The sequence below is a fragment of the Stylophora pistillata genome, chromosome 2, assembly GCF_964205215.1.
Source record: "Stylophora pistillata chromosome 2, jaStyPist1.2, whole genome shotgun sequence".
NCBI lineage: Eukaryota > Metazoa > Cnidaria > Anthozoa > Scleractinia > Pocilloporidae > Stylophora > Stylophora pistillata.
The window spans coordinates 30,839,315-30,864,314 of NC_142520.1; the positions used below are offsets into that span (position 1 = coordinate 30,839,315).

The following is a 25,000-nucleotide window of genomic DNA, read 5'->3' on the forward strand; positions in this document are numbered from 1 at the left end:
GGACGGATGACTAGATTCAATATGTTTTCAGTTTAAATTCGAAGATCTAATTGAGGGGATAGGCTACGGAAGAAATTTATTTTGTGTGAGTGTGTATACTACAAACGTATAAAAACAAAGAAAAGATTTAAGTTTCATAATCAGAGAAATAAAGACCCTGCATTAATTACAGAGCGTTGATAGAATAGTAATCACGGTTCCATTACAAGATGGGCGTGGCAATTATTGCTTGACACCTCGAAATATTGCCACTTAACAACTGGTGAGTCAATCTCATTGAAAAAAAATTCCTTTCTCATCAAAGATGAAAACTACTATGATACCATATACCCCTGCACTAACATAAAAACCTTCAATCCTATTTTACTTCCATTTCATTCTTTTTTCACCTGCCACTGAGGATGTCTTTCAGTGGGGAAATACAAAAACTCCTTTAATTAACAAGAAATAATTTCATTCTGTAAAGAGAGGGTAATATCAATTTGTTTATTTCTTACTGTTTTAAATGAAGTCAGCTTTTAAAAAACATAACGTGGATGGGTTGATCATTAGCGGAAGTAAACTCTGACTTTCACTCGAGTAATAAACTGAGTAATCTTGAGCTGAGCTTCACTGACCTCTGGTGTACTAAGTACTCGGCTTATTTTAATATTTACATACATAAACCTTGCTGTTAGGGGGTGTGGTAGAACCTGTTAGGTACCAAACATCATTTAGGTAATCTTGGCGCAATGCGTGAGACCTTTTATTTTACAGTGAATTAGTTGTTTCCCTTGAGGCACTTGATAATTTACTAAAAACCCAGAAATATAGCACCTCTCGGATTAGGACCAGGCCTGATGCCAGGTGAGCCAATATAGGTTACGTGAATATTGTGATACATTGTAGTTTATCATTTAGGAAAAGTAATGATATGTTGAGCGTTCATGAAGGGTTAGTGCGTTGGAAAACATTTTCCAACACTTAATGTAGACCACGTGCCAGGGACTTCTTGATTTTTGAACAAGAAGGGGACACTGAAATATTGAAATAGTGAGTACGTATGTTTCAGATCAAGATAATCAAATAAGTTTTAAGCTTAAGACAATATATGTACGCATCACGGCAGGGCCATTTTAAAGGTTTTCCTCGAGTATGTGTTGGTTTTCCTCCCGACAAATAGTGACAAATGCGCGGATGATAAACAGTGGAAGTACTTCTGAAATCATATAGTCGTGCAATATGTTTAAAACATTTTCGAATTGGTTAACCAGACTAAAAAACAGAGACCCACAACTCAGAACGGTACCTCTCCTTCCCCCACCCCCACCCCCCTCCCACCCTTCATCTTCCCTGTCCAACGGTTGCAGTCGAACGGAAGGTATCTTTGTTTAAACAGTCCTTCCCTGGAAAATATTAAATGTATGTCACTGCCTTGCAAGGCTGAAGAAGCTCTTTAACCCCTGGCTGTATCCATTCAACCTTCCTTGGAGGGAGCGGCCTAGTAACTTGAAGTCAGTTTGTAAGCTGGCATTCAAGTCCTCTCCGTGATTTTTGTCGCTTTACTCTTTGTTCACGCACTTTCACAGCCTCGCTTCACCCAAGAGTGTAAATAGTTATATGCAAACATTGTGTAGATAAGGAACATTCCCGGTCACTTTTTGCCAAACACTTCTGGATGTTTTCCCACAACTATAAGCCACTGGGCTTTAAAAGTGCCAAAAATATTGTTTAAATAACATGATACAAGGAAATATGCAAAAGCGCTACGAATCACTTCAAAACACAGCATGAAAAAGAAAAATAATCAAAGGCAGAAAAATCTTAGTGCATTGAAAATCATGATTGTGTTTTCTTCCTTTTCTTCAGCCATGTGATTGTTACCCCACTATTCTCTTGTTGCGAAAAAAAATGGACAAACATAGGTCTCTACCCACTCAAAGATTACACTGTTTTGCAAAGGGAACAAGAACTATTCTCTCTAAATATTCTTTAACTTTCTCCACTATGCGTATAGCACCGGTTCTATCGTATGCCTAGAGAGAGAAAACAGATTAAGAGTATCTGATTAACTTTCCAATTAGCCTAAGGATATCCTTGGTGGCCGCCCAAGTTTCTCCTGCCACGTTCATGAAGCCTGTTCAATAATAGGCCACAATGTCACCTTTGTTATAGATTTTTACACCTTAATACAGAATATGGTTCGCTCGTTCAAACAGCGTCTCACAAGCAACGTACTTTTGTATCCACTGGGGAACTCCTTAGAATTTCTCTGAATTTTATATTTATTTTTGCCTTGTCAAAGAGATTTACCCTGTGACAAACAGGTCAGTCTTACTAAGACTTTTTTAAGGATTCTGTTTTTTTTTTTTTTATGAGGCATGCGTAATACAAGTATGAAATGCAACCGCAAAGTTTGTCACCACACACAGTGATGCGACAGAAAAGTAGCTCTCCAATCAGTTAAGTTAGAGATGTGGCGATCAAAGCAGGAATAACTTGAATTGGAAGCAATAACAATGACTTAACTTGGCAGGCTGTGGAGTAGTATTTTTGTGTTACTAGTTTAATTACGTTAATCGTTTAGATTTTACAGCTGAACGAAGAAAAAGTGTTAAACGTTCTGTGGGAACTTTAACCGTCACCTTGACCGTGATATATTACACTAATCACAGTTGCTGTTGAATTTTCAAGAATGGCTCACAAACTACCTCATGCTCAGTCTATAACAAGCCCCATGCCAATGTCTGGCGAAAAAGTTTCCAGTTTCTCAATCGCCTCTTTTCTGCGTTGCTGCAATGTAGGTAAATATAAAACTGACTTTTTAATTTATACAAATATAATTCGGCTTGAAGACAATGACAGAACAAACTTGATAGACGGTTGCAGTTTTTTATAATTCGAATAAATATGAAATGACTTATGATTAAATCATGACCGTATATTCTGTGGTCAAAGGCAGATGGAAATCGTTACATGTAAAACTAAAATTTTCTCCTTTTGTTGAACCGTTGTAGACCCAAAGCAGACTCTAAGGATAAGTCATCCACATAAATGTGGCAGCGTGAAGAAAGCAGACCTCAAATCTGGTTCGATCAGGCAGGCTGTTATTCAAAGTGCATGCCCTGGATCATTTGTCGAACGTAAGGATTTCTTGGAGACTGATTCAACGGAGAGAATTTCTTCTTTTCAAGGTGACAGTTAAACTTATGGCTAGCAATGGCTGTATTGTTGGGAAAATTATTTTCTACCGAGAAAAAGTTACCTATAAAGGTTTGTGATATTATTCTTGGCCCAAACACACTGAGCAACGGTGATTTTCTTATTTTTTGAGGATACAGAAACCTTCGAAAAAATTATACATGTTTAAGAAATGGATTTGATGTTTGACCCTGAACTAACTTTTCCTCTAGCTAGGGAAATTGCTTTCATTAAAGTTTGATCGCTGCTTTTACCCGAGCACATGACATTTATTGTTGTGATTTTCTGCATGGAGGCTAAGTTGGTTTTAGAATGTGGCAAAAACCTCGAGGAGACTAGCGGTCAAGTGCACTTTCTTATACTGAGAAGATATGAGTCTGGAGAGACCATCAAAACGGTTCGTCTCTCTAAATGATAAACAGAGAGGTTAGTACGTGGTTTCTCAAACGAGAAAAAAGCCCATGTTTTAATGTATGTTATTGTTGGGCATGAAAGGGGCGTAACTGTGCAGAATTTTTCTAATTTGTTCTAATTGGACAGTCATTACAGCAATACCTTTAGTTTTCGGTGCGTTATATCGGTCCTGTTTACATATTTGTGCATTTTTCATCAAAGACTTTTTATTGATTATCCCATCTTTTAAATGTTATTCAAACGTCTGATGATAGATCTAATCAGCTTTGAACTATGTTTTCCAATTCCAATTTTCCATAAATAAAAGGTAGGCAGCTGCAATCTATTTACACGAGTCTCCTTTTATCAGTGATGACGCTAAACTCGGGAAACTTTACCACTAATGAGAACGTTTGATACAGGCTTTCAAAGTGAGGATCAAACTTCAGTCAAACGTAAATTCTCAACAAAACATTCATTTCACTGATTTCAACTCAAGAGACACGGGAGAATTCAGGTGAACCTTCCAACAATATAGCGGCCGAATAAAAGTTGAGGCATCTTCATCAAAAATTTTCGTACCTCATCCAAAATCTTCCATGGCTACATCCATTTTTATCAATTATGGAAATCTGGAGTACCATTAAAGTACACTAACAGCATGTAAACAACAAGCGTTCATCTTCAACATTACGACCACCACTACTTCAAATGAAAAATCAGTCGTTTTTGTTATCATGATGAAAAAGTACGTTATGCAACAATTGATTATTGTTTTCATTTAAGTTATAAAAAACTTCACTAAAGTTTGAAATAAGACATGAAATTAGAAACTAGGAAATAAGCGTGACTGATATTACACTATACTAATCACTATACTAATCACTATACTAATCACTATACTAATCACTATACTAATCACTATACTAATCACTATAGTCATCACTATGCTCATCGGTAGACGCTGTGATATTATGAATAGCTCACCTAACAAAGACGCATCATGGGAAATTTTTTCTCTCGACGTACCTAACAGGTTCTGAATGATTAGCATGTCCAGTGGCTTGACATTTAGATCAAGTATTTCATTCGCAAATTAATTTTTACGGCTTCTTCAAAATATCTTGTTGAAGAGCTTTCCCATGCGATCTCGAAAGGACAAACACTGCAGGAAGGAAGCAGTTAGGGACATGATTCAAACTGGTATGGCTAAATTTTTGCTGTGAAGTGAGTACCAGTATCTTCCAAACGTTTCCTGTCTGAAAGCTATCATATTAGTCTAACAATACCTGGGAGGAGCAGCGCACGATGCAATTTATTGAAATTCACGGCTAAATCACCATCAGCATCAAAGCAGTATCATCTTCGTCGTCTTCATTAACAATCTCATTTCAGAACAGACAACCTTATATTTGGCCTTGAACAACTGACACGGTGATTATGGATGGCATAGGCTTGTTCTAGAAAACAATATAATCTCAAAGATGTCAGCCTCTTTGAGGTTTGCTGGGCTTTTGCCATTGATATTAAACAAATTTGTAACTGCACGATCGGCTGAACTGTAGTACACAAGTGTTACTAGTTATTGTGCTAACTAAGTATTACTGCTTATAACTGATATTTGCCCTAAGTGGGCCGCTAGGACTTTTAACTAAGTCTTTTCAATGTGACCATTATCAGTTTTTATGATAAACAAGAACCAATTTTTTGCAATTGCCAAACTATTGACTTTTGTGTCCTTATGAAACTTTTGAAATATTATTCGGAGGTCGGTCTAAACCAGAAAGGAAACTTCAGTTGGCTTTCCCTTTCACATAGCTGACATTTCTTCAAGCGCGTTTTATTTTGTGTTTATCATGAATCATATACTTATGAGAACTCGTTTTATTTGATACAAACATCGGCATGTGGACCTTCCGTTAATAAAAAGCGGATGCCGGTGTTTAGGGTTGTGATTGAGGAAGAAGTGTGAATTAAAAACCGCTTATGTATGTATAAAAAAATAGTGGGAGGTGAGGACAAAAATCATGATGGACGGTCGCGTACATCGCCGTTTAGTTGGTTGTTAAGCTGGATCAGTACCTAAGATTCGATTGCAATAGCGGTTGTCTCTTTAATATAAAACATCTAAGTTCAGGGGTACGGTGTGTACCGTTTCCATTTTTTTTAAAGACAAAATTAGCTTTTCGGCGGCTTTAAGATCAATAGCATAGATACGAACTGAAATTCAGGACTTCTAATAGGGACAACTGGGAGGGCAGTTGTCACCGCCGGAAATGTCTGCGGACGTCGTAATGTTTTTCACTTTTTAAAATCTACCGGCTAAACGGAACTCGTGAAAGGTTACCTGAATATTTTCAACACGAATCAAAGAGAACTTGAAAATCGTACTGCTGAGCCGAAATTCATAATCAATAAAAACCACGTTTTTAAGTAACTTATTGATATGCTCTTTAGACTCTTGAAATCAATTTAAACTAATCGGTCTGCCAGGATTAGCGTGGTTTTATAAACGAATTGCTAAGGTAGAAATTTAGTGCTAATAATTCATTTAAATTAGAGTTCACGTGTAGATGTTTTGATGAATGCGTTGGATATCACTACAGTATCACTTGTGTCTGATGTCTCTAGCGTTTTGGCAATAAACAACCTACAATTTACAATAAACTGACTTTGAGCAAGGAAACGAATTAAGCTGAATTTAATAAAGTTGTGTAAGTTGTAAAATCGCTCTCTCTTTCCAAACACATCGCACAAAATAATATTAAGCAAGAGTGGGATGGGCTTCGTTGATTACCTTGTTAAAGTCTTGAAGGCGATTAATACATCGCATTCCGTTCATTAATTGACTTTATTTCAAGGTCCATCTGCAAGTTTTTCAAACCTTTATTTGCAAGATAGAATAATTTCAAAAAAGTGAAACTATGTCAATTATATCAATCTATGACAATTATTTTTTGGAGGTTCATACCCCGCAAAATATGGCTTTTTTCCAAATCTACATGACATAATTACTTTAGGTTAAAGAAAAAAATTAACATTAACAGACCTCGCAGGTGGGCAGGAATTGATTATGGACAGTAGTGTAATATAGAGAGCTTTATCATTTTTTCCATAAACTTACTGCCCAGCTATATCGTTTCTGTATAGATCTGTTGGATAATTGGTCGGCCTACATAACACAATGGAATCCTTAAAATGTACTGAACGGATACCTTTCAACTCAGTTCAAAGTATTTGCACCTTTTCAGAGCCGCTGCCTTCCTGGTTTCTTCCCTCCACTCAGTCTACAGAGTACAGCCTTGAGGGTCACCTTGGTTATCAAACAGCCAGATCAGCCCTGTACTTGCCACAAGGTATTCGCGTTCTGAACAAAGGACCGCATCAGTTTGCAGTAGTAAGCTGTCGCGCTTCTATCTCCAAAGGCACTCGGTTTGGTCCTTACCGCGGCAGGGTGATTCAACCCTCACAGGTTAAAGAAGGTGAAGATAATGCGTACTTGTGGGAGGTAAGAATAATATAACTACAAATGGTAAAATCCTGTTAATGATTCCGTTTGTAAGAAATTCGTCTGACTAGATTTCTTGAAACTACCTGGACAAGCTTAAGCGACGAGCGCTTTCTTTTTTGGTATTTTCCAATAACTTTATCGCCGGCCTCGTTTCGCAGAACTTCGGAACGTCCATTTCTATTTAAAGCCAAGATAGGCAGTTTCATCAAGATCAATTAAATCTTTCTTGATCGGTGAATAAAATGTTTTCATGCTACATTAAATGCTTAGAGTGTTGGCAGCTATGTTTTTGTCTATCTTTTAGAATGGTGACTCGAATCGGCTTCCGCCAGCTTAGAACAGAGTTGGTCTCTTGTCTTTGCAGGGGATCGCTTGTTTCACCAATTGTTAGGTTTGCGAATAGCTATGTAGCTGTTACAGGAAATGAATACGGGAAGAAATAAGGGGAAATGTTGAGATCTGCTTTGTAAAAAATAGATTGCCTTTACTAGGTATTTCTAATGATAATATTTCACTGATAAGATAAAAAAAAATGTTACTTTATTATCTTAGGCTTAGTGAATATGAAAAAAGGTTTCTTTATGCCTTTTCTTCTTCTCTTTTTCAAATACCGAAGGTATGTAAAGAAGATGGCAGCCTTGCATATTACATTGATGGACTTCCAGAAACAGAAAACTGGATGAAGTTTATCAACTGTGCGCGCAACAATGAAGAGCAAAACCTTGTGTTAATTCAAGATGGCGAGCAGCTGTTTTATGAATCATGCCGTGAGATTTTGTATGGGGAAGAAATGATGGTTTGGTATGGAAACCGCTACCACATGTTCATGGGAATTCCGATTGGAATGAAGGCGTCACCACGCAAGGAAAGGAATAACGAAACTGGACAAGGTACGATGTCAATCTCTATGCTTATGGGTTCAAACAGATACCACCTGCATCTCACTTTTTGAAGAATGATGACAGTTAGAGCTTGTCATCACTTCTTTCTTAGAATTGATAATCCTGTCGCAAGAAAAAAAAAGCATCGGAGCAGGTGCTCGTAAATAATATCTATGATCTATAGTTCTAGCATAGCAAATACAAAATGATAATTACTAAGCAGAAAAATGTTGAATGACAAATAAAAAAATCGTTAGTATCATCTAAATATTAAGAAACTTACAATAAGCTAAACAGTGTGGTAGCCATAACCAATTACAGGCTCCCAAGTAAAGTTATCACATTTATTGCTACCAGTTAATCTAGAGATTTATATTTTGCTCGAATTTTTGCAGGTGCCTTTGGGAGTTTCTCATGTGAGCGTTGTGGTAAAGTGTTTGCCTACAAATATTACCGTGACCGCCACCTTAAATACACCCGCTGCGTTGATCAAGGCGATCGTAAGTTCCCATGTACTGTCTGTAATCGATCCTTTGACAAACGGGATCGGCTTCGTATCCACGTTCTCCATGTTCATGAAAAGCATCGTCCGCACCAGTGCACAGTGTGTGGAAAACGCTTTTCTCAGTCATCCAGCCTCAATAAACACATGCGGGTTCACAGCGGAGAGAGGCCCTACAAGTGTCCACATTGCGTCAAAGCATTCACTGCTTCCTCCATTCTTCGGACACACATTCGTCAGCACAGCGGAGAAAAGCCTTTTAAGTGTAGGCATTGTGGACGTGCATTTGCGTCACATGCAGCACATGACAGCCACGTGCGCCGCACTCACACGAAGGAGAAGCCTTGTGTTTGTGAATATTGCGGCAAGGCCTTTGCTCAATCATATGAACTAAAGTTTCATATCAACATGCACACAGGAGCCAAACCTTACACCTGTGAGAAGTGTGGCAGAGCATTTTCAAGTCCCTCATCACGTGACCGACACCGTGCAAATTTTGACTGCATCACAAGAAAGAATCGAGCTCCAAAAGTCATGCGAAAGAACTTCTTAAGCGTTTGATCGGCTTTCTTATAAGATATAACTCATATCTAATCTTCAATTCAAACAATATTTATTTAGAATAAACAACTACACTTCGTAATGACTTTTCAGTGTTGTGTACAAAGGAGTACCCAAGGAGGTTATCTTTGCTTGAAAGATCTTTTTTCTTGTAAACATATCGCTAAATGATCCTCGATGTCTGCGGTATCGATTATAGTAGCACAGATTTCAGCACGTATAACTCAATTATGATTTATTTTATGGATCTTTCTTGATACAAATTCTGTTGCCGTAGATAACTATAAGGGGATGGTAGTGGAAACTATGTATCAAGCAGCAGCCATCACTCAGTCTCTTCTCCAATTTCTGATTGGGCGATAGGGTATCATTTTAGTGTTATCTCATCAAACCGTAAAAAATTATGGCATCATTTATATACATAACAATAATGATGAAAATAATAGAAACTATCGAGATAATGAGAATAAGTGTTTGTCTCTAGAGCTTTTAATTTTGTTAAATGAACTGTCGACTTAAAGAAATCTTATCTCTCGCTATTGTCAGGAAGTTTTGGAGTAAAAAGCGTCCTCACTGACTGTAATGGAGCCGTTTATCGCTTGCCTGAATCTCCTCGGTATTTTATAGACCCATATCGAAGCCATCGAGTGCAATAGGACCGTAAAAAATAAAACTTGCTCTTTGGTATAATGTTCCTTCTTCTTTGAAGACTGATAAAATAACTGTGCGCGGTTTCGTCAGCTTAAGGTGCGAGCTTTCTACCCCGCTGTCGACCTTTATAACAATTTATAGCACTGACCTCGTAAGAACAGAGAAAAAAGACGTTTTTGCGTCTTGTAAAGAGAGAAGCATAGCGAAAAGACTTCTGAGTCCTTAGAGAAATCGAGCCGCAGACGAGTGGATTGCGCGCTCCGACGCGCTACCACTGGATACAGAGGCTCTAGAGTGAGTAAAGTAATGACTCTGGGCTCGAGGTTGGGGCCATCCATGTTGGGTGCAGCTTTCAACCTCAGGGTTTCCCGGTCGGTTTCCAAACTGGCGATTGGTCGCAAGAAACTCCTGAGGATTCCCCCGGGAGATTATGATTGGGGGAGTGATGGATGGTGAGCGCGGGCTCAACTACTCAATTTAGTTCTTAGGTCATCGGTGAGTTATATTTGGCATCGTTTTCCATTTAAAAAGAAGTGGAACGTATTGTCCGCGGGATTATAAAACCGGGCGATCAGAATGGTTAGAGCAGTGTTAAGTAGAGTTCCTGGTTACCTACATGGCCTCAACCTTCCTCCAGTACTTCAAAGGCGCTTTGAAGATTGTCCTTGTTGGCGATTCGAAGGTGGGAAAGACGAGTTTGCTTTCTCGATCCCATGAGCTTTATGCAACTTTTTCTGATGGCTGCAGTTTTCTAAAAAAGCCTTATGTACACTCGGAAGTGTACTCTCCTACGGTATTTGAAACTTTTATTACAAACGTGGACACCGAATGCTTGGGGAACTATCAGGCAAACATTTGGGATACAGGAGGATATGGAGTGTTTCGGTCTGTCAGACCACTGGCTTACATCGACGCTGATGTCTTCATGATGTGTTTTGACATCACAAATCGTGAATCTTTTGAAAACTTAACAGAGGTTTGGCTACCAGAAATTCAATCGTTTCAGCCGAACACACCAGTGCTTTTTGTTGGAATGAAAGGCGACTTGCGAACTATTTCGAGCAACAGGTGGGTGACTGTCTGGGCCCTCTTTCCAGTCTTACTCATTTGATCTCAATAGAGGAGAATAAAAGAATAAAATAATAAAGTAATCGTAGCACGAATTGTTCTAAACAAATAGTTTGGCGCGAATTGAATCGCACTGTTTGTTTAGCGTTTTGAAACCAACGCTAAACAAACAGTGCGATTCAATTCGCGCCAAACTATTTGTTTACAACGATTCGTGCTACGATTATTTTATTCTTTTATTCTCTTCCATTGTATATTGTTTACACTTTTTGACATATTTTAGCATTCGCCACATTTTATCGTCTTCAACTTGCTTCAACATATTTATGCTGTTTTGGAAAAACTTACTCACTTGAAAATGACCTCAGAGAGGTCGAAACGTCGTGACTTCTTAGCGCTAGCTTTTATTTCAAAGTCGATTTGTAAGAAACAATCCAGTATTGTTATGTATCTTATTTTCCCTAAATGTCCAAAAAATCCAATTGGAAGCCTGAGTAACGTACCAACTTGTGTACTCCCGCGCTTGAAGGCTGTGGCACTTTCCTTCTTTTCTCTCAGAACCTTTGATTTGAATGAAGAAAAATCATTGGCATAAAAAAGTGCTCTTCATGTAAATGTTGTAAATGTTGTTGTTATTTGTTATGTCATAGGTTGTTATATGTTGCCCTATATAGGAAGTGGGGAGGCTATACAAAGAGTGCCTGGTCTTGTTCATCTCTTTTTGTTTTATTTGTAAATATAGTCTGGGTTGTAGAAGATTGGGCATGAGTGAGAATCACATAAGGTCCCTAGATTTAGTCTAGTTAGGGTGAAATGGATGGTAATAACTTGTTATATGCAAACTTTTGGACAAAAGAAATTATCTCTCTGAATAATTTACTTTGCAAAGGAGGAGATGGTCTGGAACCCCCCTGGAAATCTTTTTTTTTTTCTTTGTCATCCATTTGATTGAGCTTGATTAATTTTGGGACTACTGTCATTTGGTGGGGAACTTATGCTCTCAAAGACAATATTAACTTCAGCTGGCTTAGTAAATGAAAATCCTGATTGTTTGCTGTTGTAGTGCCTCTTTTTTAAGTTTGAAAAATCAACAATCAATTAGGATACAAAAAATTATATTTTTTGCAAGAGGCATGGTGTAATCGGCATATAAAATTTTTTTTTACAAATTTACTTTTCTTAATAGTGAATCTCATTGCTGGGTAACAGTTTCTGAAGCAGAAAGTATTGCACATCAGGTAGGGTGTGCATATGTTGAGACGAGTGCCAAGACTGGTGAGAATGTGACATCAGCTTTTGCAAATGCTGTGAAGATTGGTCACATCAATAACAAGAAGTTGGGTGGCAGAAAGAGGATGAAGACAGAGTTTGCTGATTTATACTTGAGATCTCTCACATCCATCAGTAAGTGGATGCATCTATCACACATACATTTGAACTTGGTGTTGATGCATTGCAATATTCATTGTGTTGTAATGAGTCACTTGAGAAAGTAAACAATTAAAGTATGAATAGATTTTTTTTTCAACTAAAAACTTGAAATATTGAATTGAAAACCAATCCATTCAACACATATTTCTTACTTTAACCTTCCCAGTCATGTGAAATTACTAGTCTAAGAATCAATGTTAAGATTTCAGTTGCGTAGATTGTTAACAAAAGATGTGGGGATATCTGGTTCTTTAAGGTATTCTAACACTTTCGTCACCAAGATTTTAATTATCCCACAATTGTAGAGGGTCAGTCTCTATTATATGGAAGGCAGGGCACTTGATCTGAAACCTGAATTGGTGTGGAAACTAAGGGAAACCTGTTAAGTATTTAATGATAAGATAGGTTCAATTGTGGGTTTCCCAAGCCAGATGTCCATTTGATATGCAGTCTTCCAAGAGAGGTAGCCATTTTTAATCCATGGGTCTCTGTAATTTAAAATCTATTTTCAACTTTGCACAGTACTACATATAGTTCATATATTTCTCGCCTCCACGGTACTATGGCGGATATAATTATCACAGTAGGGCAGGTCTCACATAAGAGTTAGAATGTTCAAGATAAGAGGTTAATCAGCATTTTAGCTGTTCTTCACTTGAAATGGGTAGACATTTGTAAAAAAGAAGACATCATTAGCACACAGAAACTCTCCAACCATCAGATATAATGATGTCATCACTGATTAATTAGTCAAGTGTCAGACTCAAGGAAGCTACACAGGATGACTAAGTGTTACAATTTTATCTTAAAAAAAGAAAGAAAGATAAACTAATGGTTAGAAGATTGACAGATACACTAGTAGAGCAAAGTGTTTCACTTCACACCCCAATATATTCAGCTTAGCATTCATTATGCTCAAACAAACCTGGTTGATTATTAACTACTACTCATTTTTATGATCCCCAGGCTCCCCTCCACAGTTAACAACAGATCCCTCAACTTATGTCAGTGACTTCACAAGAATTCTAGAAGATGTTGCTTATGCAGATATTCTTTTCAAATTTGAAGATGGGAGTCAAAGCATTCCTGCACACAAAATTGTCTTTTGGTTTCACATATCAGCTTTTAGACATGCTTTTTTTGAAAAGAATTGGAATTTGTGCGAAAAATTTCAGGATAGTTTTATGATTAAGGAAACTGATTTTGAAGGAAAGACTTGTGTAGTTTTGAAGAAATGGTTTTCCCATGATATCTTTGTTAAAATTTTAGAGTTCTTATATACAGGTGAGGTGAGAATATCAAAAAACAGTGAACATGAGGAAATAGACAAACTGTTAAATGTGGCAAAGAAGCTAGAAGTTGTGAAGTTGGTGGATATCTGTGAGTATCTGCTTGATGTTAAGGATGCTTTGAATCATTCAGAGATGACTGAGATGTCCCTGCTGCCAAAACACACTGTAGTGAAAGATTTCTTTCTTGATGACGACATGGCTCTGTATTCTGATGTGACATTTATCATAGAAGGAACACTGGTATTTGCCCATAAAGCAGTGCTTGTTGCCAGATCACCTGTTTTTGCTGCTCTTTTGAGTGATAAGTTTGCAGATGGTAGAAGCCCTCAGGTGGGTTATTTCTTTTGAGTCAGCTTTAGTATTCTGCTTTGGGAACTTATGGGTGATTAGTTAAAAGGTTATTTCTTTTTATCTCTACATGTGGCATGGCTTAGCCTTTTTACCTCATGGTATGACATATGGTATGACTATGTCATACAATGAGGCCTCCATATAGACCTAAAATTCACTCACTAACTTGATTTTAATCTTTGAGACATTAATTCAAGGTAGGCATAAATCTTGGGTTAAATGCATTATCCCCTGCCTTCCCCACTTGGTTTGGTTCTATCCCCAAATTCCTTCATTGGTTTCTGTTCATATAACTGAACAAAAACGTGGAACGATCGACATACAGTGGAACCTTGATTTAACTCTACATAACGAAGTCCTTGGTATAATAAACTATACTCAAGTTTCAGCCTGGCTAAAGTTACAGTAAAATGTGTGCCACAGAACCTTGATATAACAAACCCTCAATAGTAGGAACCAATTTCCCTTCCCTTGGCATTTTGTAAAATCGAGATTCCACTGTACAAGAATTTAAAATACCGTCTCGTATCCAGCAGGAAGCTAAAATGATCAAGGTGATTTTTCCATCTTTTTGCCCCATCTCTGATCAAAATACACCTTTACAAAACCTCACAAATGAGTAAAAATGTGCAAAAGAATACTTAATTGGAATGAAAAGGGCTAGGGTCTTAAAACTGATGATGACAACAGGTGATAGATGTCAAGATATTTTGTTGTGCAAACAACTCAAGCTAACAATTGAGAAACAGAACCAATGTCAGAAGTAAGCAAGATTTGCATTATTTTCATTTGCTCACATGTTAAAGAGCATTTTACTATGGAATGTTTTTTCAGGTAGCTTTGCCAGGAGTTGACTACAGAACCTTTTTAGCTGTGTTGGAATACCTGTACACTGATAACTGTACTTCCCTAGGGAATATTCCAGTTGAGGATGTGCTTGTTCTTGCTGATTGCTTGTGTCTAACCCGCTTAGTACAGATTTGTGAAGTTCAAATGCATAAAGGATTGTTGAATATGACAAAAAAAGATTTGTTAGATGTTCTGGCATTCTCCAAGGTAAGTGGATATACAACACCATCAGTGTTACTCTGCTGTATGCCCCTATTTTCCACATAATGTTTTATTTTAACCAGTGTGGATGATAAGATAAACTTTAACCTATAAATTTCTTCTTATAATACAGAAATTTTATTAGTTCTGGTTTTATTAAGTGCTGGAATTTTTTGGATCACATGCTTCACTTATTCCTTCCCCATCCTTTACCACTTCTGTTATCTTTTGGAATTACCTGTATTTAGTCAGTATTTTGTCCCTGTTGCTCTTTTCCTCAGATGTTCAATGCTAAGCAGGTGACAGAGTGGTGCCTATATGTCATTGGCTTAAACTTCCTAAAATATGAAAGCGTCGAGAAAGAGTTTGAATTGATTGTTAGTGAACACAGTCAGTTCTTTGAAAAGCATTGCTGGCCACCTCAAGACCACAGAAAAGTTCTGAAGAAATACAGACAAAGTGCTAAGAGGAATAGATGGGACAAAAGACAACTCACTCAGAGGGGAAGCTCTTGTTTACCTCTGAATTGCCATGTGATGTAGGATGTAAAAAAAAATTGGCTAGGCACAGTTGTCTGCAGAACCTGCCATGTTTAATTGATTACACTTGATGATAAATAGATAGTGAGCTACATATATATTTACCCCCCCTCTTTGGATAATATCGTAAAATTTGATGGAGGCCAATTGGGTTAGTGATCATACAAGTGATTAGGCAAATCTGACAATCTTGAAGCTGGAGTATGATTTATTAATCACACATTTGATTGCTGATATAATTAACAACACAAAATCTTGTTACCAGTGAAATATAACCATGACGATTTCCAAGAAAACAAAGTGTGTTTGTTGAAAGAAAGGCTAGTAATTTCAATCTTTTAACTATTTGTGACAGAGTCACTTAGGCTTATTTTCTACTTAAAACATGTTTTTTCTTCTGTTTATTTTATTTTCTGGAATTTTAGTGATTTGCCAGTAATTTTAGTAATGTGTTAATTGTGTTAGTACTGTGTTGTGTTAGTAATGTGTTAATTGTATTATTCCCGTACCTGCCCTTGTCCTGTTGTGTAAGAGTAAACACCGATTTCCCTTATGTAATTCCTGTTTAATTGACCGCTCCCAGCCCATATTTGGTTTTAAGTTATTTTTACCTTTTCCTGTATTTTACTATAAGTTACAACCGTTTGCTCGGTAAGTTCAGTTGATTTGTTGCCTTCCTGATAGTGCCCTTATAGCGGATTCCGAGCTATACTACCTTTTGTGTCACTCGTTCCCGTTTTTTTTGTACCGTTGCATCTATTTGCTGTGTAATAAACTTGTAAATCTTCCCCCGGATCTTTTGTTCTTACGTCGACCGTTTTGGCCGTCTTACATATTTACCATTACAATCTTTGACAAGTATACACTGAAAAGCTCCAGAGACAGGTTTGAGCTTGGGATGGTATGCCAATGCAGTGGTTTCTGTGATTGGTGGATTCATATGAGTATGCTTAGTGTGATTGTTTGATGTAACTGTCTGATTACAACCAACTGTTTGATAACACTGTTCAGTTACAAGTCTACAGAATTATTGTAAAAAAGAAGGCACTTCTTCCACCAATCACATTCCACAAAATTGTGATAGTTAAAATTATTACGGACCAGTAAAACCAAACTGTTGCAATGTTTTCATATGGCCTGTAAATTTTTTTGCGACTGTAATTTAAGGTGGCTTAAATTGGTGAACATAAGCACTGCTTTAAAGAATCATTACTGCTTCTCTGACCATAAAATAGTTAAGTGGTAGTGCTGCTTAGTACAGCACTGGTATGATACATATAGTGTATTTGTTATATTTTGAATTTTTTTTTATATATAATTTGATTGAATTACAGTTATGTATGTTTTCGTGTACTAATTAAAGTGAGAGATTCTGTATGATCTTGAAGAACTATGTGATTCTGTAATTAGACTGCATCGTGGGACTTTTAATTCTTCATGCTGCAAACAGGTTTGACTGCTCGTTGAAAGCTCGTGTTATTAGTTAAACGAATCACTTCCAAAAGATGTTTGATAAGTTTACCAATTAAAATTTTTGTGCACTTTTGTTAAGAGATAGTGTTACGGTGAAGACACACAACCTTAACACCTAAGTGAATTCCTCAGTATGACACAAATTTTTCCCCACATACACGTACTTCCGCGAAAAAATAACCAAATTTACCACACAAACGTCCTACGCCAAACAAGGTGGCTTGTCTCGTCGAAGAGCCACTGAAGGGGAAGAAATGGCCATTCTCTCGTAAACTAGCTCCTGAATTTTTTATTCGCACAATGCCCGTCGGCTACCTGTAGGTTGCCAGTTGAAGCTTCGAATCGACGCAGAACATCAAAGAATAGAAAAGTAGCGTTTACTGAGGACAGCCGCGCATCCTGACCAACATGGTACCTAACTTTAAGTCAAGAAGCGGAACCTTTTTTATTACTACCTCCGTGTGGATCTATAACTTACTCTCTTTTCACCGACAACAAGTGATCAGAGGCAAGTAACCGTGGCAATCAATTATGTGTTATTATAGTATCTGAAAAACCATAAAGCTTTTTTTATTCAAAAGACTGAGAAAAGATCCTTGGCAGCCCTTAGACTGCCCTGTTTTAAGCCAGGATTCTTTCACTTACGCCAACTACTCTAGAATTTTATGATCGACTGTGTGAAAAGCCTTTTTCAGGTCAAGAAATACACCACATGAGAACAAGTGCTGGCCCATGTTTCCCTGGTTACGGTGGTACTTACAATGTCAAGAATTGCACAAATTAAAGCGTAACGGGGCCTGGATGATCCCTTATAGTTTTCACTCAGTTATATTTGTATTATGGCATTATTTCACCACGATCGAAGTAAAATAATGGACTGAACAGATTTATTAGCGATCTAAAAGGAAAACCGTATTGAAATGGGGAGCACAAATCTGGCGGACAGCAGAGTTAGCCATAAATTGAACATCAAAAGTGCCCTCACACAATATTTAGTTATTTATTATGCACGTATCACATCAATAATATTACGTTTTAATTCATAGACAAATACAAAATGCTTACAAAAGACATAAATGGTTGACATTAGAGGTGAGCAGTTATTTTTTGGGTAGCTTCTTTCCATACACGATTCACATTCACATCGTCAGCTCCTAGTTTTTAAGCAGTCAAAATTCATGCTGTATTTAAAAGTTGGTTCTTGCGCATGACTTTTGGAGCTCGATTCTTTCTTGTGATGCAGTCAAAATTAGCACGGTGTCGGTCACGTGACGAAGGACTTGAAAATGCTCTGCCACACTTCTCACAGGTGTAAGGTTTGGCTCCTGTGTGCATGTTGATATGAAACTTTAGTTCATATGATTGAGCAAAGGCCTTGCCGCAATATTCACAAACACAAGGCTTCTCCTTCGTGTGAGTGCGGCGCACGTGGCTGTCATGTGCTGCATGTGACGCAAATGCACGTTCGCAGTGCTTGCACTTGAACGGCTTTTCTCCGCTGTGCTGACGAATGTGTGTCCGAAGAATGGAGGAAGCAGTAAATGCTTTGACGCAATGTGGACACTTGTAGGGTCTCTCTCCGCTGTGAACCCGCATGTGTTTATTGAGGCTGGACGACTGAGAAAAGCGTTTTCCACACACTGTGCACTGGTGCGGACGATGCTTTTCATGAACATGGAGAACGTGGATACGAAGCCGATCCCGTTTGTCAAAGGATCGATTACAGACAGTACATGGGAACTTACGATCGCCTTGATCAACGCAGCGGGTGTATTTAAGGTGGCGGTCACGGTAATATTTGTAGGCAAACACTTTACCACAACGTTCACATGAGTATTCGGTTGATGGATCTGATGAGAATTATGAAGAAAGGTAAGGATTATTTGAATCAACCCGGGTGACCTTTTAGTTACCATTATTTATGAAATAATCGTAAGATAAAGAACAAAAAAGAGAAGTTAAGTGATTGAAGTATATGCCACATCCCTGTTTTATTTACCTGTCCACTCCTTTTGCCGAATTTCACTCTTTGAAGCATCAATATTGAATCCGACGGGAATCCCCATGGCCAGAACATAGCAATCGCCGTACCAAACTAGCAGCTCTTCGCCCAGTGAAATATCTCGACAACACTCGTAAAATATCTGGTCGCCATCTTGAACTAACACCAGGTTCTGCTCGCCAGGATGTCTAGCACAGTTGACAAACTTCATCCAGTTTTCGGGTTCGTTTTTCCCATCAATATAATGGCTGAGATCCCCATTACTGAAAACCTTGTGAAAGTGTGACAGAAATTTAAGGTTATGTGGTCATAAATAGATGAATTCTTCCGTAATGTATATTTTAGCGCGAGACATCATAAAATTAAAGCAGTCTGCTGTGATTCGCAAGCTTTAGATACACCTTGTGCGGCCTCACCTTGAGTACGCCTGCGAAATCTGGTCCCCTCACCAAGCCTTTTTGTAGGACATGATTGAAAGCGTTCAGAGACGAGCCACGCGACTTATGATCAAAGGAAAATCTTACATGGAGCGGTTGAAATCTCTCCATCTTCTAACCTTTAAGCCTAGAAGGACTCTACTTGACTTGATCTTCTTTTGCAAACGTTTAAGGGATTCTTAAACATTAACTTATCTAGTTTTATTATTTCCAGAAAAAATGCAGCATATGAACTAAGAAATGCTGATCTGTCATTTAAAACTCAATATGCGAGAACAAACATGCTAAAATATTCCTATTTCCACAGAAAAGTCTTTGTAAGGCTTATTTATACCAGCTAGACGCTGAATTAACATAATTTATTATTATTATTAATATTATTTTTATTATTATTATATCTATATATAGGTATGTGTAGTGTTTTTCTTTTTTGGGTGGCCTTTTGTAAGGGAACCTGTTCCTGTTTCTTGGCCTTCCCCTCAGCTTTGTATATGTGTTAAGTTTGTTGAGAAAATGATTAAAGTAAAGTAAAGCAAAGCATCAACACATCCCCTGGGCTTGTGGGGCTTAGACACATGACGTCATGGTCAATCAATTCAATGAAACGTTTGTCATTCTTGTGTAGCAATCCAGTTCAGTACAAGAAAACTTGGTTTTAGCAACTGAGTTGATGGCGTAAGTGGCCGGAAAGAATTTCTAAAGCTGATGTTTGGAGCGTTAGCCCTTCGTCAGAGCGGGACATTCATTGGCCCTGACGAAGGGCTAACGCTCCAAACGTCATCCCTTCCCTAGGGAGCCCTTGGGGCTTTGTAAAACGGAAATTACATTCTATTAATGATAGGAGAATAAAACCTCCCTTCCGAAGAAAAAAATCTCACACGAAAAGTAAAAATAGACATTTTCAAACAAGGTTAGTTGTTGGCACATGAAATAATATATAGATTTAGCCAAGCCTAAAAGCGGAGCTCGCATTTTCTTTTCCCACACATCTTAAGGGCACAACGCCTTGCCCCGGCCAGGAATAGAACCCGGGTCGTCCGACTCGAAGCCCAGTGCACTGACCACTGGACTATTGGACAAAGCCGTGGCGTTGGCGTGCCCGCGGTACAGTTGACCGTGCATGCTAAAAGTAGCACCTTGTAAGTACGCTCGTACGGTCATAAGTCCAAATTTTTTCGCCGCGATGGGTTACTACTACCATTTTGTATAATTATGGGGCTACGCTCTGCGAGCTTCATTATTAACTTATCTACTGTGAGCAAGAGAAAATAATGTGTTCGCAACTTATCATTCCTTTCTTACCTCCCACATAAAAGCGGTGTTATCACTATTGGCGGCATCCGACGGTTTAACTGCCGTTCCTTTGTAGGGACCATATCGCGTACCCTTGGTAATTAATGATTGAGAGCATAGCACGGCGTGATGAATTCCTGACTGGAGTTTTGCTCCAATGAGTTTAAGTCCCACCGGAATTTGGGTTGGGAGCTCAACCTTGAGAGGAACAGCTGTTCCGCATATAAACCGGACTTCTGGACCATCTTCGGAATTATCTAAGGAATGGAAATGAGCATATAGCAGCATGCATCACTAGAAACTTCTCTTTTTCTTCGTCATTTATGTGATATGACCTAAAACGCCGCGAATGTGGCCTCGGGTGTGGTCATATGTGCGCATTCCTAGAGATTTAAAGCTTCCCCCATAGGCCTCTCTAATCCTACTAACCACTAGTATCTACTGGGAAGGCGGCCGCAGAGAACCCGACACACGAGTGAGAAAACCTCAAACCAAGCTCTACAACGTGATAAAGACTCTTGGAATGTTGAGAGAACACTCGGAAAGTTTAGAGACACTCAGAAAGCTTAAATTTAGCAGTGCTGCAATTGGTCTTTGCCTTTCTTTCCTTTGACCCATGACCCTTCAAGAGAAGGGTGTCTATCTAGATTTCCGCTTACTTCTGTAGATCATTGTTTGGTTAGGCTTGAGATTAAACTCTTTATTTTCCATTGTCGATTTTTTCCTTTTTTCATAATCTTTGTAAGTTATTCTTAACCTTCCGTTCCTCTTTTTAAAAAATCCGCTTAACCTTTCATCACCGGAACAAGCGAAGCGGCCATAACAAAAAGTTAGATCCCTCAGGAACTTTCAAGAATGTGAAATATCATAACTATTCCAGAAGCACAGTTAATTACTATTGATAGAATTGTGTCTACTGAAATCACGTCTGCGAAAAAAACCTGACCATTTTTACTTTAATTCGAACACATGTTTAGATCGGGCACCTGTTTTGATAAAAAAACCACAGCCTTGTAGCATGCGTTAACAGTTAGGCGTATAACGTGACATGCGTATCCTTTCGTGATGAAGTTGAAAATCAGCTCTGGGGTGCGCCCAATTTTTACAGCAAATCTTTTCCCTTTTAAACTTCGGATTCACTTCACATTGTTTTTTTTTTTTGCTTCTTAGCAACAACTCTGCTAACAGAGAATGTTTCTCATAAAGCAATCAGAAAGTTGTTTTTCAACGTTTCCCAGGAGAGTGGAAGTAGGTAAAACTGAATTTCCATGATAAAGTCCACAATCACAGTGGCTCATTACGGTGCTTTGCATCTTTCTGTTTTGGATGTTCGGTCTTGATTAACAATTGTATGTCGCCAGGCAGAACGAAGCTCGTGGTAATAATTACAACATAAAAAACAAAAGAAAATCAACACAGCTAATGACAAAGCAGACAACATGTTTCCTAACTAAAGGCAGAGTTTTCTAACAATAGTTTTTCTAAGAAGAGCAGTCATCCCAGCTAAACCACAGTAAATAGATAAAATCATGGTTGAAAGTTATCCTGAAGAGCAAGCTAAGTCGAATTACCTCTTGAGTGACGGTTGACTCTGACAGTATCATATTTGGAGGTAAAGTAACCGAAAAGCGACACATTCAAATCTTTCGGAGTAAATTCCCAAGTGACTGAAAAGTTGTTTTCGTTCAACCCAAACTTTTCCTGATCTTTGTGATCTCTTCTATGCATCTCAACCTAAAATTTGCCAAAGAAAATTAATGTGGAAGGAAAGTTGTTATCTAATGTAAATATTTCTAGGTATGTTTCCAGGGGTTCAGCGAGTGTCGTGTAACACTTTACTCTTTGTCATCACCAAATCGCGAATTAAAGGCCAGTAATTTGCATCCTTGGTTATTACATTAGACTCGCTCTAAAACAACGCGTACAGAATTGTAAACTCAACAGTACATACCGGGGCCTACCGTAAAAACGTTTGATCGAAATGATCTCTCGAGTCACTATGAACATTTCATGTGAGATGAGATGTTGAAAGAATAGGGTAAGTAAGTCTCATTACACTATTATATCATGCTCAGCTTCAGTTATTCCAAGCTTCAAAAAGCTTCTTGCACGTGCTCCCCTCATATAAATAAAATGTCCTATATTCATACTGTTTAAAAGGCCCAGGATTCAATTGAACAAACTGTAAACTTCATTCCCAAAAAGAACTCTCGAATTGATCCCTCAATTTACTACAGCTTACTCTTAAACTGCATTTTGGGCTTATTTGTACTACGGTAGCATTAAGAATAAACTGAGTTGCAATAAATGCGACAAAAATATAATTGAAAGTTTAGTTGATGTTTAACTACAACTTACCTTAAAATGGTTGTTAGCTACTGTCTCTAACCCCTTATGACTTTCGTGGCTCTGCTGACGCACACTGTTCGCGCGCCAATGTATTTATATGCCCACGAGCATGCGCACTAGCTTAAGCCGATTACTCCAGGTAAACAGTTCAACAGTTTGTCGGCTCTAAACAAGTTCGTATCAAAATTACACGTGAAATCATCTAAGCTGATATTTCTCAAAAATTGCTCGATGATAGTTAAATCAAGAATTGAAAACTGCTCGCATATTTTCAGACGGACTCTAGAAGTCAATGCCCATGGATTTGACGCACTCTCAAATTCAGCGATTGATTGTGTCCAGGAGTGCCAACAAAGTAAGCAGCGATGTTCCATTTCAAAAATGTGTGTAAACGTGTCGAAAATCATAATCGACTAAAGTAACACGAAGGCTCCATCTTCGAATGACCTTCATTTAACTTGAATTTTCAACAATTTTCGCATTTCAAACCTAAACTTCTAACGTCTGCATGTAAGTCAAAATGAATTAAACTACCAAGATATTGTCGCTCCATCACCCCCTCCCTTCGACTTACTTTTTCCTCTTCCGTGGAAATTAAGGTTGGCCTTTCAAACAAAAACAGTACCGAAACAATCTCGTTTGACCACAAATTTAAGAATAAAATATACCATTTCTACAGCTCTATGAATTATCATTTGCAAGTTTTATAGCCTGTTCACATATCCTCTATTTCCTCCGAGATCACAACAAGTTTGGGGCGAGCGGAGGAAGAGCTGTTAAGGGTTCGCGGACACGAACGCGAACTTGCCCGCTTTCTTGCCCTCCTTTGCCGGAGTAAAACAGGTAAGTGGCCTCGAACAGACAAACAAGTCACTAAATAAATGGTTAAACACGACAATCTACGAAAGGCATGCGCAAGTGGATCTATTTTGGCTAGGTCTCAAAAGCTCCAAGCTTCCTATCATTCACCCGTAGATAACGACCCGGTAGTGATAAGCTAAATAACATTATCGAAGTTGTGCGCAAAACTTATTCAGTGAAGCGGTTGCATTTGAATCAACAGAGGTAACATTAAGAGCTCAAAGGGCAAAACTAACTCTCAAATCTCGATAAAAACAAAACAAAATTGTACTCTGACAAAATGTTAGGCAGCTTACCTATTAATGAACAACAAACATATGAAACATATGTGTGAACTGCGGTTATGAGACGTATATGAGAACGATCCTTCGCAGTAAAGCACTATTTGAGCAATAGTGAAAATCAGACCTGAAAAAAATTTCAGGCCTGTACGGGACTCGAACCACTGACCTCTGCGATACTAGTGCAGCGCTCTACCAATTGAGCTAACAAGCTAACTGGGAGCAGGCCATCAAATTAATTCGATATAAACCCGTAGATGATAAATCAAAGAACAACAAACATATGAAACATATGTGTGAACTGCGGTTATGAGACGTATATGAGAACGATCCTTCGCAGTAAAGCACTATTTGAGCAATAGTGAAAACAATAGTGAATACAAAATAGTGAAAACAATAGTGAATACAATAGTGAAAACAACAAAAAATGGTTTCTCGTCTGTAAGTGAAAATTTTTTTCAGGTCTGATTTTCACTATTGCTCAAATAGTGCTTTACTGCGAAGGATCGTTCTCATATACGTTACCTATTAATGTTAGCGGGGTCGATACAGTTAGCCACGATGCAAACTACCGGCCCTTTGTTCACGATGGATGTTAAAATAGAAGATTCAGAAAAGGGAAAAGGTTATAAACGTGTCTTGCAACGTAAAGGATTCACAGATGCCGCAGCAACCACAAGATATTTATCTAAGTCCACACAGGTTAACCACCACAACATCATCATTCTTCGCAATGGTCGCACAAATTTCATTTAAGCGTACCTCAAATACAGTACTTTTCCCAAATAACCCAATGCATGTACTCAAGAGATATTTTAAACAGACAATCAAGTTTTATTATTTATTTATTTTGAGAGTTCAGTAGATGATGTATCACTTCCAAGATGAAAACAT

At 38.1% G+C, this 25,000-nt stretch overlaps 4 protein-coding genes across 12 annotated transcripts in view; 2 read left to right on the forward strand and 2 right to left on the reverse strand.

Moving 5' to 3' along the window:
- The window catches only part of LOC111328031 (PR domain zinc finger protein 14), a 10,196-nt gene extending 478 nt beyond the window's left edge, over window positions 1–9,718 (forward strand). For 2 of the 6 annotated variants that reach the window (XM_022932377.2, XM_088750352.1), the window contains 5 exons: window positions 2,674–2,783; window positions 2,997–3,173; window positions 6,825–7,081; window positions 7,701–7,974; window positions 8,361–9,718. In XM_022932377.2, coding sequence (XP_022788112.1) covers window positions 2,674–2,783; window positions 2,997–3,173; window positions 6,825–7,081; window positions 7,701–7,974; window positions 8,361–9,028 — 1,486 coding nt within the window. In that variant the 3' untranslated portion in view covers window positions 9,029–9,718. Of the gene's footprint in view, window positions 1–721; window positions 847–2,654; window positions 2,784–2,996; window positions 3,174–6,800; window positions 7,082–7,700; window positions 7,975–8,360 lie in introns of those variants that run through there. The other 4 variants (XM_022932378.2, XM_088750353.1, XM_088750355.1 and 1 more) reach the window with 4 other exon arrangements.
- A 451-nt stretch (window positions 9,719–10,169) lies between these two features.
- Window positions 10,170–16,790, forward strand: LOC111328030 (rho-related protein racA). Its single transcript, XM_022932374.2, has 5 exons — window positions 10,170–10,747; window positions 11,934–12,151; window positions 13,145–13,800; window positions 14,656–14,877; window positions 15,153–16,790. The coding sequence occupies exons 1-5, from the start codon at window positions 10,296–10,298 to the stop codon at window positions 15,411–15,413; spliced, it is 1,809 nt and encodes a 602-aa protein (XP_022788109.2). The 5' UTR covers window positions 10,170–10,295; the 3' UTR covers window positions 15,414–16,790.
- Window positions 16,791–17,859: 1,069 nt separating this feature from the next.
- On the reverse strand, window positions 17,860–24,795 carry LOC111328050 (PR domain zinc finger protein 14-like). Of its 2 annotated transcripts, XM_088747433.1 has the most exons (5): window positions 22,974–24,795; window positions 22,187–22,349; window positions 20,625–20,872; window positions 18,883–19,156; window positions 17,860–18,733 (listed from the first exon to the last, which is right to left on the reverse strand). In XM_088747433.1, exons 2-5 carry the CDS (start codon window positions 22,341–22,343, stop codon window positions 18,060–18,062), a joined length of 1,353 nt encoding a protein of 450 aa, XP_088603559.1. In that variant the 5' UTR covers window positions 22,344–22,349; window positions 22,974–24,795; the 3' UTR covers window positions 17,860–18,059. The 2 variants fall into 2 exon arrangements, with proteins under 2 accessions (XP_088603559.1, XP_088603558.1); XM_088747432.1 differs by having other exon boundaries at window positions 22,187–24,795.
- A 138-nt stretch (window positions 24,796–24,933) lies between these two features.
- LOC111328028 (serrate RNA effector molecule homolog) overlaps window positions 24,934–25,000 on the reverse strand; it is a 28,906-nt gene continuing 28,839 nt past the window's right edge. For all 3 annotated transcript variants that reach the window (XM_022932372.2, XM_022932371.2, XM_022932373.2), the window contains one exon: window positions 24,934–25,000. This exon is cut by the window's right edge and continues 227 nt beyond it. The gene's annotated coding sequence lies outside the window, so the exon portion shown is untranslated.